This window comes from Triturus cristatus, chromosome 2_1, assembly GCF_964204655.1.
Source record: "Triturus cristatus chromosome 2_1, aTriCri1.1, whole genome shotgun sequence".
Classification (NCBI taxonomy): Eukaryota; Metazoa; Chordata; class Amphibia; order Caudata; family Salamandridae; genus Triturus; species Triturus cristatus.
The window spans coordinates 767,832,538-767,851,729 of NC_140581.1; the positions used below are offsets into that span (position 1 = coordinate 767,832,538).

The 19,192-nt window shown below is 43.0% G+C and overlaps 1 protein-coding gene across 1 annotated transcript in view; it reads right to left on the reverse strand.

The window, feature by feature from the left end:
* Positions 1 to 19,192, reverse strand: part of FBN2 (fibrillin 2) — a 969,744-nt gene that overhangs the window by 606,126 nt on the left and 344,426 nt on the right. Inside the window, exon 7 of the mRNA XM_085632710.1 lies at positions 10,653 to 10,778. Coding sequence (XP_085488836.1) covers positions 10,653 to 10,778 — 126 coding nt within the window. The remainder of the gene's footprint in view (positions 1 to 10,652; positions 10,779 to 19,192) is intronic.

Here is a 19,192-nt window from a genome sequence, read left to right on the forward strand (position 1 = left end):
GGATCTGAAAACAGTCCTATAATAGGTACACATAGGACAAACTATATAAGACACCGTCTCCATCAAATTATTGCAGCCAAACACTTTGATGTGGCTGGAATAAATGAAGAGTATCAATCTCATCAATCGATAGTGTTTAGCTTCTTACAAGTAGTTAATTGGGAACTCATTCTACAAAGCAGCAGGATGAGTAGTCTCACCATGAGGGTCATTAATTCAACATTGAAAATAGGTATTGATACTACTGGACGCACCTCAGTCACAGCATCCCTTGCGTCTAGAGAGATGACTGTCTTATCTCCAAGACTGATGCTTAAAGATCTAAGATTCTCATTTACTGTAAATTATATCCCTTACAGAGGAGATATCACACAGCACAATCCTTATTTCTAACATGCATTTAAGTGTGTTTGAAAAAAAGGGTTTGTCATTCTCCAAGCTCCAGCACAGTGGGCAAAACTGCCATCATGTAGGCTACTACCACAGCTTAACAAGCCTGGCAGCCATATTTTAATCATTTTAATAGTCATCTTTTAAATGCAAAGTCAAACAAGGGTGTTCTCCCCAAAGCATGGTTGAGTCACACCTCAGATCAACAAATCGTAACAGTGGGACAGTGAAATGGAGGTTTAGAAGCAAGGCGATTTAAAAAAACAATCTTTGTAGATTAGCAGCACACACATAACCACAAATTGGAAATATTTGTTCAGCCATGGCACACTCTGAGCTGAGCACACCTTCAGCAGCAATAGCAGCAGCAATTACTGCTCCCAGATTCAAGGAACAATGATAATAATGCAGCAATATGGGCTCACATGCTTCCCAGATCCGTGCATGAATAGCTCATCCAGTCCAGGTTTTTTCTTTGCATTCTGGGGTTTACGGTCCTACATTTATGATAGGCTAAGCAGGACTAGCAGTTATGGTTCACTAATTCTCCCCTTCTGAACATCATCCTGTATTTCCTGTATGTAAATCTCCCTGGAACCCCTACCCGAAGCATATCAACATGTTGGTGTGCAGGTAAGGTGGCCTATGCACTCCATATTCCAGTGGACACTGTTACAGTACTGAGCATTCTTAAGGCAACCTAATGTATTCTTGGTTTGATTACTTTCAACTAATTAGAATATTATGCCTGATGGAAATTATCTGTAGCTGAAAAGTCAAAGATTGGAAACATTGTATATAATGGCATGGGATGAGTCAGCCAACACATTTGTTTGTATGATACCTGTATGCTTGTTGGAGGTTGTGAAAATTGTGCCTTTAGGCGTGGTGGTCCGTGTTCTTTGTTGATCTATTCATGTATACTATAGCTCTCAAGTTTCCTGACTTCGCATCTGAGACGCTTATCCAATACGCTCTTTTCCCTTTGCATGCTGGTACTTGTAGTTCTTAATTTATGATGCAATAAACAGAAACTTTAATGATCAGAATGCAAAGAAGAAACTTGAACTTGATAAGATAGTCATGCATGGAGTCAGGAAACATGAGCTCTCTTGTGTGTGCCTCTGTCTACATGCGCTAATCAAAATCCAAGCCTGTTGACTATGTAATTGCCCGGTAGATCAACCTTTTAATGAGGAAAACTGGCCGTTCCCTTTCTGTGCATGTCTAAGAGTCAACATGGACCACTAGCTCACAAATAGAGCCAATTTGCACAATCAACATTCCACTTTGCTGTTGGCAGGACATCAAACAACTGCGAAGTAAATAGTCTTGGAGGCCAGCAATATGCACTTAACAATAGAGGCCTCCTTCTGTGGCATGACTGCACCATGGGTTGAGCGTTTCTGGCAGATGACTTCTGAGTTAAGAGTACAGTGTGTTGTGAAAATTTCGAAATGGCTTTGTTTTTTTCCATCAGGTTCACACGCAGCATCAGTTTCACCGCTGCTGTATTATAGCAATAACTAGGCATCTAAATGGTCTGGCCAGATGCTTATGTAAATGATTATTCCTTATAGATAAATTCAAAGACGGGAATGGACTTTTTCTGAAGAATCTTAAACGCATAACAGTAACTTAAATGTTGCTGGCAATAATCTTGCACCCAAGTATGCAGTTCGAGCTGTGTGTGTACATGAGGGTTAAAATAACACATTCCAGAACTATTTATTCCACAGTCATGTATTTCTTTGATTGATTTGGGTATATTGTTGTAGTCAGGTTCGTTCAGAGACTGCAGCTTTCCATGATTTGCAAGAGAGTTTATAATAGCTGCCAAGCAGCTCCGTCTGACACCTTCGACTTTTCTGCCAACCAGATCTTGGGTGCTGGTTTAGACCTACGTATAATGTAAAGAGGCTGTGCAGCATTTACACAGCTGCGCAGCTAAAGTGTGTAGTTCGCATTTTAAATGTATTTTTAGATTCATAAGCGAGAACACCGACATCATATGAGCTAAGAGACCACATTTATAATACAGTCCACAAGTTCTTACTCAGTCTTTTAACCGCTTTCACCAGCATAATACGGTCCTGCAAGTCCCAGCAGGAACAGTCGTGTTATTTAAACATTCAGGACAGGCTGTCACTCTTACATAAACATAGGGCTCTCTTAAAATTGCTTTCTGTTTGCATTTTAATTCGTCTTAATTTCGCAGTTCAGCAAGCAGAACTGAACTTCAAACAGCGTAACACCATCTAAAGGGCAGAATATCACAAAGTAAATGAATATAGTAACAGAAAAAAATCTGAAGTGGGTGAGTTATGGTGGAAATCTGAAGTGATATGTAACATTCATAAGGTTTACAGTAACATGATTACACACCTAATAAACGTGTGCTACGAGTGTGATCATACGATTGCAAGACCTCAAGTTTTCCAGTTCCATGCATGAGTAACATACAATCAAGCTACATTTCTTTGCATTCTGGGTTTTGTAGTCCTAAATAACTAATTATTTCAAGAGAGCCCTGGATGATGCATCTCAGGGGCCAATGGAAGATGCACTTCAGGGAAGAACTGGATGAAAGACATCAGGGAAGCAATGGTGAGATGTCTCAAGTGCGCACTTAGCCTTGCACAAAAGGTGTGCACTAAGTGTGCACTGGAAGTGGTGAATGGGGTGACACAGGGTGGGTGATTTGGTAATACGTTATGTCCACAGGGTGACGTATGGTGGGTTTTCATGGTGATGTACTGTAGGGGTTGTACATGACTGTGCCATACAAGACCAACGGATAGTGTCACAGAGCGCCAATATAGTTCCTTACTTTGCCTTTTGAGACTTGAAGTGCTCTCCTAAGCCATAGTGGGGAGCACCAGAAGATGCACCTCTTGGGAACATGGGGTAATGTGTTTCAGGGGACAACTGTGTGATTTGACATATGGGCTAACTTGGTATTGTGCCTCAAAGGAGCAGTGGGTGATGAACATCAAGAGAGCAATGCATGCTATGCATGCATCAAGAGGCCACTGGTTGATGTACATTTCAGGGCACAAAGATGTGCACAATGGGTGTCTACACTTTCCTCCTGCTTGTATAACATCTATGTTGAACCATTGACCAGTCTTGTCCACTCATTTGACGTTTGCTTCTGCATGTGAGCCGATGGCATCCAACTCATTATGGGTTTAGGTGGTGAACTCCTGTAAGTTGAGCTGTTCTGCTATGCATAAGAAAGGTATGGCAATGGCTATATGGGCATTGTACTTAATTATACTTGAACAAAACTGAGGTCCTTGTGACGAGAAATAGTGCAGACCTCTGAACTGAAATATACTGGTCCCTAGAAATGGGACTCTGCCTTTCCCCAGCTAGTAAGTCATAAATGCAGGACTTAACTTTCAATCTAAACTTACTCATATCTTCCAAATCTCTGCACTGGTCACTATGCACTATCTGCACCTTCCATCTTCTCCATGTGGGTCTCCTACATGACCCCACTCACCAGCATCATCCTCCCCCATGGAATCAACACCATAACCCAGTTCATACTCTCCCTCTCTGACTAGACGCAAAACATCTGGACCAGTGTCTCCGCTGCACGACTGAAGTTGTCAGATGGATGAAAACCAACTGCCTCAAGCTGAACATAGTCCAGACAGAAGTTGTAATATTCAACAAAGACACCACACTCAGGGACTCCAACTGGTGGCTTGCTGAATTCGGATGCACTCCCAACCCTGGCAACCCAAGCAAAGAACCTTGAAATAGTAATCAGTTAACCAACTCCCCATGACCAGCCAAGTGAATGCACTCCCAGTCTACTGAGAAGACACGCTCAAGAGGCCCAAGAAGATCTTCAAGTGGCTTTCCACTAACAGTCACAGAACTGTCCCCGAAGGCCGTCCTTCTCCAGCCTCACTCCTAAAGGCTGGAATGACCTGGCCCTGCACATCGGAGTCTCTTGAATTCAACAAGAGACTGAAGACCTGGCTCTTCACCTAGCCCTCACCCTGGCTCGGCTCATACAGTTACGGCTTAAGCACGAGGATACCCTCCCAGGTGAATTGTGCTATATACAAATACACATAACATAACATCGAAAATCATGCTGACACTAGGAATCGGCTTGCCATTTAGATCGCTATACGTACCTGCCTCGATTACACTAACATTCTTTATCTGGGTCTCCTTTATTATCTCTTACATCACTTTCATCAACAGAGAATCAGCCTGCCAGAACAGTGACGGGAATCACTAAATTTAAACATGACACACGTCTGCTGACGTCATAGCCACTGGATGGTAATGTGCATTGTTCACTGATCTCCATTTGGACACACACCAGTCTTTATTCAACATAGGGTCCATTCATTTAGAGCCTCAAATCCTTCTCCAGGGGTCTTTCCAGCTACTGAAAACTCCTAACTACAAGAAAGGTCTTCTCTGAGTCCAAAGCATTTCCGTTTCAGCACCATCATCTGGGATTCTAAGTCTTTGGTCTAGCTCTGATCTTTCAGTCTTTTTGTAAAGCTCTGAAGACTTGGCCCTTCACGGCTGCATTCTAATTCCCGGATGCCACTGTGCACCACTATCTCCCTGGTATAATGAACCTTTCAAGGTGTACCTGCACTGGAAAGATAAAGAAATAACACAATATAGGACAGCATATTATTTAATATAACATGGGTGCACATGGTGATATCCATCAGGGGCACAGGGCGTGCATAATGGGGTACAAGGTGATGTGCAATCGGGATGACACGCCCATGAGCATTAATTGGGCACAAGGCGGCGTCAGAAAGGTCTTAAACTGTCTCCTGTCACACACAAGAAGCTGGTTCAGACGAGTTATATGTTCCAATTATAAATGAATAGCTACAGGTCAGGTAGTAGAATTCAAAGAAATATATTAGTATCCCATAAGTTATTCATAACTGACATTTTGGAATGCATGAAGCGTGCGTTCAGCTTTTCTTTCTAACACCTTTGACGGGTTTATTTACAGTGGATAGGAGCTATTTGCCGGCACATATATTATGTTTTACATTCTTCTTTGTGAGTGAAAATATTGTACACAGGGATATGCATACAGATATGCACAATTAACGTAAAGCATTCCTAAACACGCATTTAATTACAACTGGCTCCATGCCACGTGTGAAACATTTTGCAAGCTGGAATTTTAATGCCTAAACTTATAACTGCTAAAGTAAAACTGCAGGCCCTAGAATGCAAAGTCGTGTTGCTTAAACTAAACAAAACTAACTTAAGGTGTCACCAATGAATGAGCCACGCAGAAGCTACACACACGGATGGATCCATGAAACATTTAAAAAAATATATATATATCATCTTTATATTGTTGACAATTTTGTTTGCTGCTTGAATTCATTGTCTGATTTTCCAGTGTCTCGCATTTTAAACAAAAAAGTGTCGTAAGTAAAAAAAACACTTACTTTCATCCACATGGATCCTCTCAAATATTTTCATAACCAATTTGCAAACTTAAATATAGGCACAAAGGGTCTTAGGCATGAAATCGTTGTGAAGCGAGGGACAAAATAAAATAATTCTGTGCTATTTGTTAACACCAGAAATTGTATTGCTTGACGAAAATCACTTTTGGCAAGAGTGGACATACAAAAGAGTAGCATATTGAATTGATAAAAGCAATCTCCATTCCTTAAGCATGATGCCTGCATGTCTTTATTGCTCGAACACTGGTATAGCTAGCAACTCTACCAAGCACACGTGTCTTATTCCTATATCTCGTAACTCCCTGGAATGGAAAAAGGTGCCATATATGACATGGGTCTAATCCTTAGGTATGCTAATACGCATGTGTGCCTCTGTCTGAGTTATTTTGGCTTTTTATGTTTCTCTATATGTATCCTATGTACACAGATGATTGTCTGTGTGCCGTCTGTATTGATGAGTGTTTTTCAGTAAGTTGTATGTATTCAACAGCGCCTAAATGTGTGTTGTACATGTTCAATGGTGCCTGTAGATTAAGGTGTTGCTATTGTTTCATGGCAGGAGGATTCCATGGGCCCTATTAACAAATATGTTTGGAGAACGTGAAGTAGTACTCCTGTAGTAGTCTTTTACATACTCTTACATGTCTCAGGGAATCAGCCCTGAAACGTTTCCCTATTAGTAAAAATGCAAAGAAGGCACAGTTTCTTTTTTGTGCTAATTCTACATGAAAATTGACTGGCTATTCCCATTTTATTCTCGTTTTAGGTGTTGCTAGAAATGGGGGTCTCTAGTTGGCAGGTTGTCTGGAAGACCTGCAAAACTGTACTTTTTAGAAATGCAGGGCGTCGGGGACCTTCGGTGAGCTCCGAAGAGTTGGCTTCAGCAGGCGTGGGTTCCAGAGGTCGAAGCAGGACTCATGGGGCACTTGAAGTCACACTTGTTGCAGAACGAACTCCTTGCAGTTGAAGTCAGGAGCGCTGGCGTCGGCAGGCATTGGGGCAGTGGTGCGAAGTGCAGCAGTGTGGCGGGTGGCGTGTGGTGCCCTCAGGTCACGGTGCAGGCAGCAGCTCGGTGACAGTCGCCCATCGACACCATTGAGACCAGGGCTGCGGTGCAAAGTGATACGGTGCTTGTTGTGATGCTGGCAGGTCACTGTTCAAGCAGCGGCATTGTCATTGCGGAAGCGCTGTCATCAGCTGATGAACCGGAGTCGATGGCGCCATCGACTCCTGGATGTGGGCAAAATGAGGGTGGTGTGTCATGTACCTTACGAGCAGTGCCCTCGAACCACGGTACAAGCAGTGGCATTGATTTTGCCATTTATTGTCATCGTCAGGGATACCAGGGCGGTGGTGTGAAGTGAGGTGGTGCTATGTGTGGTGCCCACAGATCACAGTGCAAGCAGCATCTCGGTGGTGACGTCGAACAGCATCGTTGGTAAGACCGGGGTTGCTGTACGAAATGCGGTGGTGCCTTCAGAACTAGGAGACAGCAGCGGCAATGTGTTGGGTTGCTTTTTCTTCTGTTGCAGCACAAAACACACAGTTTCAAGTTCTGGTAGCAGATGAACTTGAAGTCTTTGCTGTTCCTGAGACTTCTTGAACGCGGGCAAGCTCTGCTTCAAGCCCTTCGAGAAACTCAAACTAAGAAGTTGCAGAAAGTTCAGTCCAGTCCTTTCTCTGCCCAAGACAGAAGTAGCCACTGCAGGCCAGCACAGCAAAGTGGTAAATCCTCATCACAGATGTTTCAGCTTTTCTTCTTGGAAGGTTTTTGAGTCCAAAAGAGTTCTAAAGTTCTGAGGTCTGGGCCCCAATGTGTATACCACATTTCCCTTTGTTCTCTTGTGGCAGAGAGTCTCTGTGCTTATTTCAAACCAGTTCTGTCCTCTGTGGCCCAGCTTCCTGGCAGGAGCTGGAGACAGTATTGTGTAAGGCAGACCATGCCTATTCAGGTGGAAGGAAATCTCCTCTCACTACTCAAAATGCAACCCAGTTTCAGCCCAGCCGTGACTCAACCAGGAAAGGCAGGACACACCTCAACCCCTCCCGCCCCCCAGTGGCTCTCTACAGTGAATGCACATCCCCAGCCGCTCTCACTCCTAAGCCAGACAGGCAATAAACAACCCAGCAAAGGCACATAGGATGTTTAAGCAATAAAATGTCTATTTTCTAAAAGTGGCATTTTCAAACACATAATTTAAAAAACATCTTTACTAAAAGATGTGTTATTATATTCTGAGTTCAGAGAGCCCAAACTCAATGTTTCTCTATCTTGTCCCAAAGGGAAGTTATACTTGTAAAATGTTACACACACCAGTACATGTCCTACCTTTCACATACACTGCACCCTGCCCATGGGGATACCTTGGTCCTACCTGAGGGGTGCCGTACATGTAAGAAAAGGGAAGGTTTGGGGCCCGGCAAGTGGGTGAAAATCGCCAGGTCGACATGGCAGTTAATAAACTGTGCACAGACACTGCAGTGGCAGGTCGGTGAACCCTTTGAAGGGCTGCTTATGTGGGTGGCACAACCAGTGCTACAGGCCTACTAGCAGCAGTTGATTTACAGGTCCCAGGCACACACAGTGTACTGCACTAGAGACTTAAAGATAAATAAAAAAAAACGCTATATACAGGTTAGTGATGTACTTTAGCATTTGAAAAAATAGTCAAGAAGAGCTTTTATTAACATACAGTAAAAACAGAACACTGCTTAAAAGAAGGAAAACAGGAAGCCATTTGAAAACATCTGGCCTCCTTCTAGATTAAACTGCAGCTGTGAGCCCATGTGTATTGATCACCTTCCTAATATGAGCAGCACATGTAACCACAGAGGTCTACCATGACATGATAACTCGGGTAGTGATAGGGCTGACACATCCGCCATGAAACTCAGTGGGTTTGTTTAATTCCATCAAATAACATGGAATATTGCTTACACCCAATGTGCTGCAGATGACAAACATGCATTCTTTTTGAAAAACTAGTGCACCAACAAAGAGTCCCTCTTCAAAGATAGCTATGCTTCTGAAGGTTAAAATGTGCTGAAGACAGGCTTGATTCCTGTTTTTTTACTCTTTGTATGTATCAAGCAATGCACTTACTACTGGAGGAGGTTTGTGTTCAGAGTAGTTTATTGACCTAAGGAAAACAGATTGATGATGTATTTTCACCAAGCATTTTGCGGAAAATTGGGGATTTATTTTGAAGTTTTGAGTGCTTAATCCGACCAGAACCTACTCATTGCAGTTTATGGATGGGGCTATTGGTGGCTGAGCTTCAGGGTTGATAAGCACCATTGCTCTAATGAACAGCATTATGTATGTGGTGTGCAATACCAGAGCTGCCTTTATAAACTAGTCTGGAGACTTTTTATGGTTGGATTTTAATAGACAGGGCTTGACATAATGCATTTGATCTGCTACATTTCAGCCATCTTAGTTCTAGAAGCTGTATTATAGTGGGCAGACAGTCTTTCTCTGTGCCATGGCGCACCTTTAACTGGATGCCCCCTTGAGCAGGCTGGAATAATTAAAGCAAATGCACTGTTCAAAACGCAGATGCTTGTTCACACCTGCACTGGGAGCAGCACATTAACGAAAGGCATTCCAGCTGTTTAACTATTTGCCTCTCACTGTAAGTAGTAACCCGGCAAGAGTTTTCAAAAGTTGACACAATAATTTCACCTGCCAGAGGGAATGCCTGGGGGGTGGAGGGTCCTCTGGGAGTCCTGTGCCCCCCTCTGCCAAGGAATGTCTTTGGGGCACACTGGCAGTGTGCCTTCTGATGGCTTCTTCGCCATTGTGCCTGTGCAAAGGCAAAAGATTGCCTCATTTGTATGGACCACACTCTCATGTGAATGAGGACTAGCCCCTTTGGATTGCACTGGGGCATATTTAGTGCCAGTACGATCCCTACTACAGAAGGTGTGCACAAGTGTCTGTAGCCCCTTCTGTTACACCAAAACACATGGGGGGGGGGCGTATCCCTGGTGATAGTGTTTATTAAGCAGCGTTTTCCAAGGGAGAGGTTAGATACTGACCCTGAGCTGTGGATTGGAGATTATTCCTGAGACAAAGAAGATGTTCTGGGTTGTTGTCACCATCCCCTTCCCTTAAAGCGCCTTTTGTTCCTGGACAATGTAACTTTTATTATCCATATTTTGTTTTAGGAAGGAGCAGACAGTTACAACTGTAGGTATTTTACTTTCCAGATACCGGTGGTAGGCCTTGCCCCTGGGCAGTACCTACAATCACACTCCAATCCCACCTACATCCAAAAGTGACACTGCAATTACACATTGGCCGCAGGAAAAGGGCTTGGATGTGAACCGGTGTAATGGAGGTACATAACCCAGGTTTGCAACGTTGGGCCTAGGCGGAGCAAACACCAATACGAATTACACACGCACACAGACGTTAGAGCTATGGGACTGACCACGAGCGGTCCAGCCCTCTTTATTTATATGTTCGGCCGCGCCCAGCCAAACAGATGCGTATTGACGTCACTACCTGTGACGGTGAGCCCGGGTGGCTCACTACAATGGGAGATTCTGTTGGGTGCAATAAGGATGGGAGACATCTTGCATGCATAGCGAATAACCCTCTCCACACCCTGGTAGGATTTCCGCAGTGGAAGAAGCAGAGTTTCACATGCTCCTGCTTCTTGCATTATCTCGGACAGAGTCTCCTGTAACACCATAACATTTATACAAATATATGAGTTATTTAGCAGCCAGCAGCCAATCAGAAGGAAGCATCTCGATTCAACACTTACTGACCTTCACATTTCTGGCTTGCCTCGTTTTGCTTGTGGCCAGCCGGACACCTGCACTCGAAGGACCCATCTGTGTTGATGCAGTTTCCTCCTTGGCAAAGGCCTGGTATTGCCTGGCATTCATCTACGTCTACAAAGAGAAAAGAGAAATTACAGTTCTCCAGGCGCACATGCTGGCATTTGCATCTCAAATGCTTTTTGAAATGTTTGTTGTGTTTTTCAGACATTCTGAAGTGTGGAATGAATACTTGTGGCCTAAACATTAACACATTCGCATTGCTAATATACTACCCACCAGTACATCGTTGGCAATTCTCTTTGATTCTAAATATCAGGCAAAGACTATAGATCTCTGTTGGTCCGAATCCCTCAGATCACGAGAGACATAGCTTCAAGATGGCATCACCTATATTTACAGTAGAACATGTTGTTTATGGATGCCTTTACAAACACACAGTTGGACAAAACACTATCAATCAGTTCTGCCAGTTTTGTTATCATTTCATTTCAAGAATGCAGAATGCCTTTGACTCAAAGATGCATCTTTTATAAATAACGGCCATCTGCTGTACATGACTTGCATACCATACCCAGCTACATCAAAAATTCCTAACACATTTAAGTGAATAAATCAAAGCTATAATGCAGAAAACATGGATCACGGCGCGGATTCTTTAAAAATTCTCAAGACATGTGGCGCACATACTCATGCTGCAGACAGTGCCTTTCATGAAATAGAAGGCCGAGAACTTTTATGGATTCGCACTTGCCGGCTTTAAAGTGCTTACATTACACATTAAGGAAGTGCTTACATTAAACATAGCTTAATAAGTACTCAGCATATCTTCAGCCAAGGTCTCAACAACAACACAATTGCAACTAATATAATCACCCTTGTAAACAGTAATGTTAAATCACAATAATGCACAAAATTGGTTTGTATGTAATACAGTTGACATGCATTGTGGAAAGTTGTACGCAAAACCCTAATAAAAAAATGTAAACAAAAAAAAAAGAGAAAAAGGGAGGAAGCAAAGCCATCTACAAACCAGACATACTCCCGCCCCACTTACGGAGTAACAGGGAAACACTACTAGAGCATTCTTACAACCCTCACAAACTATCAGTCCTGCTGTTCTGACAACACTCCCATGCCATTCAGAGTAGCAGTCACACCAAGGCATTCACAATCACAGACTGGTCACACACTGCAGACACCATTCTCACGTGCCTGACACAGCAGCAGTCTACTGACACCACTCACATAGCAGAAGCCCATCTCACGCTACCAAAAGCAGCCCACTCCCTCACAGACCAGCAGTCACAAACTGCAGTGAGCGCACACACTAGCATGAAAGCCAACAGGTCTGGATGACAACTGAAGGTACCTCTTCACCGACTGGCGAGTGTGTGTGAGATATTGCGGATGGACAAATGGGTCACCACAAGACTGAGTCAATGTTTGGAGGAGGAGATGCAATGGTGCCAAGGTGGATGAATGATGACTGACTGAGTGCATGTGTAGATGGATGACTGACTGCACAGATGACAGCATCCACACATTTATTGTTATGAGCCACACCCAATGCTTCGTCAATGTGTGTTTAATCATGGAGAGACAAACTGATATTTCATTTCCAAAGCAGGCAGCACGGGTTGGTCCATTGAAAGGTGACACCTGTACATGTGTTGTAGAGAAAGAGGTGCTGTATCTGGAATGTGCATGTGTGTAACCCCTCGGCAGCAGGCAAAACCTTAATACAACTCCCCTCGTAGCAGGCTACTATTCGAGACTGTTCTCAATAGAATGCTTTTTCTTGTGGTGCCCTGTCTCTTTTCAAAGGCAACTCGCTGAGTTTGGTGGTCTCAAGAAGGACGGTCAAATTGGGAGGACCCATCTCAACTTGCCATGTAGAATTTACCAGGAAATGAGCAAGAGTTGTGCTCAAAAGCCTCAGAACAAATTCCCTTCTGGTTCCTCAGAAGTGCTTTGATAATCTCTCTTACATTTTGAGTCAAATACCATAAAAACATAGTTTTTCCATCATTTATTTCTATTATAGAATTTGTGTTTAGTCTAAAAATTAGTAGGCCAGGGTTCACCCTAGCTGACCTCCTCGCTGCTTTTTCATGCCCTCGCAAACGGCATTGGTTGGGAAACGCCTTCTGTGTGTCGGTTAAGGAAGTATACTGGTTTTAGGGATCACTTACAGCCAGCCACATGAGTCGCGCAAATCAACAGGCACAACCCTATCCTTTGAAGGGTGTTCCACATTCGCGCCATCCCAGTGGATTGGCAGACAGCGCTAAAGCTTAACTAGATGAAAAAAATGTTTCCCACACAGCTCAATGGAAGGGAACTACTTACCACAGGATTATGTTCTTTACACCGATGACATTGGGCAAAGGTCGATTTATTTTAACTATAGCACGGCCAGCTACACCAATCTCGGCACAATAGACCAGCAAATTACATACACCACTGAAGCCTCTGCAAACACGTCCTTGCAAGCTGAGCACAGGCACATAAGAATCGCAAGAGTCCGCTTTCAGGAGGTTATTGTCAGAATCCAGGTCGTATGCCCTTCTAGCAATCTTCTAATGGTTCCCCTATGGGTAGTACTTACACAACCAAAATGAAATAACACCGTATACAATATCATTTTCATAGACACAAGAATAAGCCACACAGAGGTGGACTTTATCTAGGGACGGGGAGGTTCACACTGAAAGGCAGGCACACATCGACAGTAAAGCGAGAGGTGCGAACTGAGAGGGCAATGAGTCAGGAAGGCAGTGCCAGTCGAGGAGGGCGACCCACTTTAATCGTGTAGGGATTGCACTAAGAGTGGACCCAAAGACACGCTAATTCATAGGGAAAGGCGAACGCTGAGATGGAGGGTGCACAGACCGCGTAAGGGAGCATGCGAATCAACTACACTAGACAAGCGAGCCAGCAACAAAGGATGGCTGCCCGGAGATCACCATTAGCGTCAGCATTAGAGACACAACTGGAGAGTTTCAGGTACCCACAATGTACGTTTGGAGATAGTTTATTCCAATCATATATCTTCTTCCTCTACGTTCTCCCCTGTTCCAGGCTTTCCTCATTCACAGCCCATTCTTTCCCTCTCTCCAGACCCACTTTACCACATGGAAGTAGTCTCATGATGGTCTAAAACACAATACATTCAGCAGATACAACCTAAAATATGGAAATGTGCATTCCATCAATTCTCTACATCCAGTTCCAGCCTCCAGGACTGAAAGCACAGACATGTAAATAAAACTGTAGAATTAAGGCTAGAGTCACTATTGGCAAATATATTGGTTGTAGAGCAACCACTACACACTAGTGAATCTGTTGATGCCCTGGAATGCTCTCAGACTTTGGCATAATCTACAAAAAGCAATGGCTGCCTGAATCAGTGTACAATATGTTCTGTGATAATTCCCTAGGATTCACATGCCTGTGTGAAATTTGAATTACGCTGATGAAGTTCGAAATATTCATATATTTTCCTGTAGATAGGAATTACACAATTCTGCGTACATTTTCTTACCCAAGAACAGCTCACATTCAAAAGTCTTGCAAAATACCAGCGGCAGACACGTTTGAACAGAAAATCCACAGCAAAGAATTTTCTACTCAAACCATTCTCCTGACTGGTATCTAACGATACTTTTAAAGCGAAGTGTGCATGCAGGTAAAATAAAAATAATGCAGAATACAAGAAATTCACATTTCACTGCATAAGCATAGTTTTGAGAAATGTTCATAAAATTCACGAAATTTATAGAGAAAAAAACATAGGAATGTCACCCTGCCCTAATCAAAACCATGGAGGATATGTGCAGAGGGTCTTCCAATACGCATAATTTGTCTACTGCTTGAAGGGGCATTAATTCTGTTCTTCATGGTGCTTAGAATGTGGGACAGTTTGTTAAGAATCAAAGAGGAGATGGAGTTGCATTTGTGGATAAAGCCTGCAGACTCCACTAGGGCTTCCTGTAATGAAACTAAGCATGGTACGGTGATACTCGTTCTGAGGATTCTTAGGTCGCAATTAGGAGTACCCGTGCCTCAATGCGATCATTTTCAAATCTTCCAAAATTCAATACCTCAGGTTTGGAATTTAAAGGGTGTGATTGCTATCACCTACGATAGGTTAGGCCCTTCAAAATGGGTAAAATGTGTCTTTTCGTGGTGCTTTCTGTAACAAAACTACACATCTGGATTTTCTGGGGCACATTGGGCTCTTCCTGAAGGAAGGCCGAGCCTATGTCCCCTCACCAGAAGACATAGACATTTGGCATTTGTTAGACACCAATATTCGCAGATATCTGAAGCCTCTAGACCCTAGTATGACACACCAGTCGCAGAGATAGACTTTTCGAGACAACAGCCTTGCACGTGCATTGGAGATGGTGGTGACTCAGCCTCGCAAGCACACCCCATTTGCACATCCTCTTCATATTTTTGGTAATCTCATTGTTGATCACTTTGACCTGTCCAGCACCCAATTGACTAGCCAGCGAATGAATGAATTCAGGTACTTTTTTTGTCTATTTTGAGTTGTGTGCATTCCTTGGCTATTGTCCCGGTGGCAGCCTTGTCACTAGCATACCTCTACCATGCCACCCACGTGCAAGCACAAACTCCAAGATACTCGTCCCTTATTGTACATGTACCCATGACACTGTCGATCCTGTTGTTTTTCCTTTCTGTTTAAGTGTTTGAGAACATTCAGGTTTGCAAAAATCATTTCACATAACCTAAAAGTTAAAATATATCACATTTTGGTCAGAAATGTTACAGTCCTCTGTTTTAAATCATACATTTACATCTACTCTACTTTGTCCATTTCTGCATGGAAGATTCCAATTCTTTTTGTGAGATTATAAGATTATTTAATAATTTAATATTTTGTCATATAGGCCTACCTGGATGATACAGTTGCTCTGATTACTGTTTTGCACTGTACATAAAATCACATCACACACCCACTCAAGATAAGACTTGTGATGCTTGTCCACATCTACCCAAAGAATCAAGTGCCCTTAAGTGGTAACCAGTTTCTATTGTGGACTGAGCACTGTAAGTGCTGATTGCTATGAACCCTGAACTTTCTCTCACTGTGGGAGAAGAGTGACCACTGTAATTACCAACTCTGCAGAACCAAGCATGATATACCTATAAAAATACAAAGCTTTCGCGGCTGATACAAACAATTTTGCACTGCAGACCATCTGGGGCGTTCAGTTTCCCTCCAATGCATAGAGAACATATATACAATATAGAATACCTGTCTAGGTGCAATTAAACAAACAGCTGACTTCACAATTACAGTACAACCATTATGCTTTTGGATTTAAAGGCAATTTCCATATCCCAACAAAAACATCACCAGTGATGTTGATTTACGGTATAAAACCACCAGGTCAAAGAGCAATTGAACGTAAAAAAGGGATGTCAAATTATAGTAATATTAAAAGCAACACATTTTTGGGGATAACAAGAAAAATCATGAGCATATAGATGCATGACAACTCCTTCCAGCTGTGAAAATGCTTAGACCGACATGCTAAATTAAGGATTGTTGGATTATGCGATTTGCAATTTCATGCTGCGTGGCTGTATATTGTGCACTTTTCCATGCCAAATGTGTGTCATATTTTACCCAACAATCTGGGGTTGTTAAAGGTACCCAGGGTTTGTGGATCCCCTAGAGGGCACTGAGAAAAAAAAGCCAAAATATAACTAAATTTTGAGTTTTTTAGGAACAATAGTAAAAAAGCTACTCTGGATAAAAGTCCCTGTTTTGTTTTCATAAAAATGGCATCAAGAACCGTTTGATGTGCTAAAGTCACAATCTTCCCAGCTTACAGGAACATGCAGGGCTCAATAAAATATTATTTTTTTTACCAGTTTTGCCATTTTTTAAATTGGTCGCTCATTTTTCCTATTTTAGGTGCTTTTTTCACAACAGATTTTATTGTTGACAGACAAGATAAAGCCCAGGAGGGTCCAGGGCAGTGCTTTTAAACAACTTCCAGTTTGTGGTGCTAACCAGTGTGAAACCCATGGGTGATCCAGGAAAACTATATACTCTGTAAAAGTAGACAAAATGTCAAATTCAGAAAGGGGTCATATGTGTAGATCCCTCAAGGTTTTCCCAAATAAACTAACTACTGAAATAAATAAATATTGAAAATGGGCAGGAAAAAACAGCCATTTGTGAAAATGATTTCCTCTGTAACTTTTTGTCACGATGGCCAATTTACAAAGCAATGTGCCATTGTGTTCGCTAGCCCCTTTTGTTGTGAGGATATAAAGGTGTGTAGGTTCTCAAAGAACCCGAGGTACCCAGAGTCAACAACTGAGCTGCACCGTACAATGGATTTTCATTATGTACTGAGAATAGACCAATTCATATGGTGAAATATGTAGTGTGAAAAATAGGTATCAAGATAACCTATTTATTTCTGAAATGGGCACAAAATATGCAGTTCAGAAGCAGTGGTTATTTGTACCTCTCTGAATTTGTGGGTACCTGTACACGCATATGATTTAGAGGGTATTTTTCAAAAAGCCTTATTTTTTACACACTGGTGTACATTTGGAAGGCACAAATGCAGCGACATCCAGTTGGTAATGCTAAATATCAACTATTCTATGCTCTCACATGTCTTCTAATAATTTCGGCCCCCAGGCAAAGTGAGGGTCGCAGACCAGTCTTCCCCCGGGGTGCCTCATGCTGGCTGCAGGATAGGGTGGGGATGGGTTAGAGTAGGGGGAAGTGGCGGGTTGTTGAGGGTGCTATATAGGCATCAGAAGAGACGTATCTAGCCTCTTTGTGATGCCAAGCACCACCAGGATAGGGACAGTTTTTCTAGGGTGATAGTGGTTAGGGCATTCAGTGAACCTGGTTCGCATATCTGGTGTTTCTGGCAAGATGGTCAACGGAGCAGGCATAGCGTCTCTGGACAATGAGTCGGTCTGGGAGGCGTCGTTGATGCTGGGGGCGGCAGGTAGGGCCTTGGATTGCGACAGCCAGCGCGTTCTGCTTTGGGCGGTGTTGCTGCGGCAGTAGCTGCTTGCATTCAGAGCTGCTACCTGCCATGAAGCCAGGAGCGTGATGCAGCAGGAGGGCGAACCATGCTCCAGCCGTGAGCAAGCACAGGGCAGGCCAAAGAACTTCTCGCTTGCCTCTCCTCTGTGGAGGAGGGAGAGGCTTTGGACGAGGGTGGGGGGGTGGCCAGCTGATTTGGAGGCAGCGCGGATGCACGCTCCTTCAGCAAATGCAGGCACTGTGACTTTGTTACGGGAAGTCAACAGGAGCAGGTGCGGAGACTGATTAGTCCCAGTGGATTTGCAGAGGCCTTTAGAAAGAATTTTCTTGATTGAGCATTATTATATTTAAGAAACTCATACCTCCACTCCTGAAATATTTTGATCTATGACCATAGCTCCAGTGGTCAGGAAATTTTGGATCAAGTATACAGCTCTAACCTATGAGGCGGTGGTCCCTGGTTAACGCTGCACTTGAATTGGTTTAAGTACCATACAAAACTACTAAAGGAGTCGCCAAGGGAGGATACTTTGTGCCCCCTCACTGAACAGCTAAGATTTAGGTTTTAGCCTTGAAAGAAACCGTTCTGCGTAATAGGAGGGATAGATTGTCCTCCATCACTTCGAAAATCGGATATAATGATCTGGGACATGTGTTAGAATTTATTGTTAGCCTAAAGAAGGTGGTCAACTACTACGATACCACGAAACACCTGGTCCTAACATAACAGGCCTCACAAACATCGGGTCTGAGGAGAAGACACGGAATGGATTTTATACATTAAATTGGTAACAACATGTTCATGTTCAAAACCTTGTGCTTGGTATACAAGGCTTTACACAACGCTGTCCCAGCGTTCTTCACTCAGAACCTTATCCCCTATTGTCCATCCAGAGCACTGCGCTCTTCCAGCTCCCTGGATCTGGTGATCCCCCGAACCAAATCTGTTAACTGGGGTGACAGAAGATTTCTGGTGGCTGCTCCAAAACTGTGGAACACACTGCCTCACTTCATCAAGACCAGCATGTCCCTCTGGTCCTTCCGAAAAAACCTCAAAACCTGGCTTTTTAATCACTGACCTCCCAGTTCCCTTCTGGCTAAACATTGCAGTTACTTGGCGCCGAGATGCCCACGGGCCTTCGTTTCGCGCTTTACAAATGTCAAAATAAATAAATAAATAAATAACAATAATATCCAATTCCATGTATTTGGAGTGCTCTCTGATATAGGACAAGCCTTTGTTAGTCTGACCTTTTTGAACATTATAAAGTTCTCCCGCTGTACTATGAATGCAATGTTTTTAATATATGTGTACAAATGAGATAAATGTATTACACGTTTTTTAAATATATTTTATGATATTTGTTTACTGAATAAAGATATAGGATATATTCTTTTACATTATGCTCTTGGTTTCTATTTGGTGCTGATAAGTGGTCATTGGTTGAATGCAGCTTGTTTGAATTGGTTT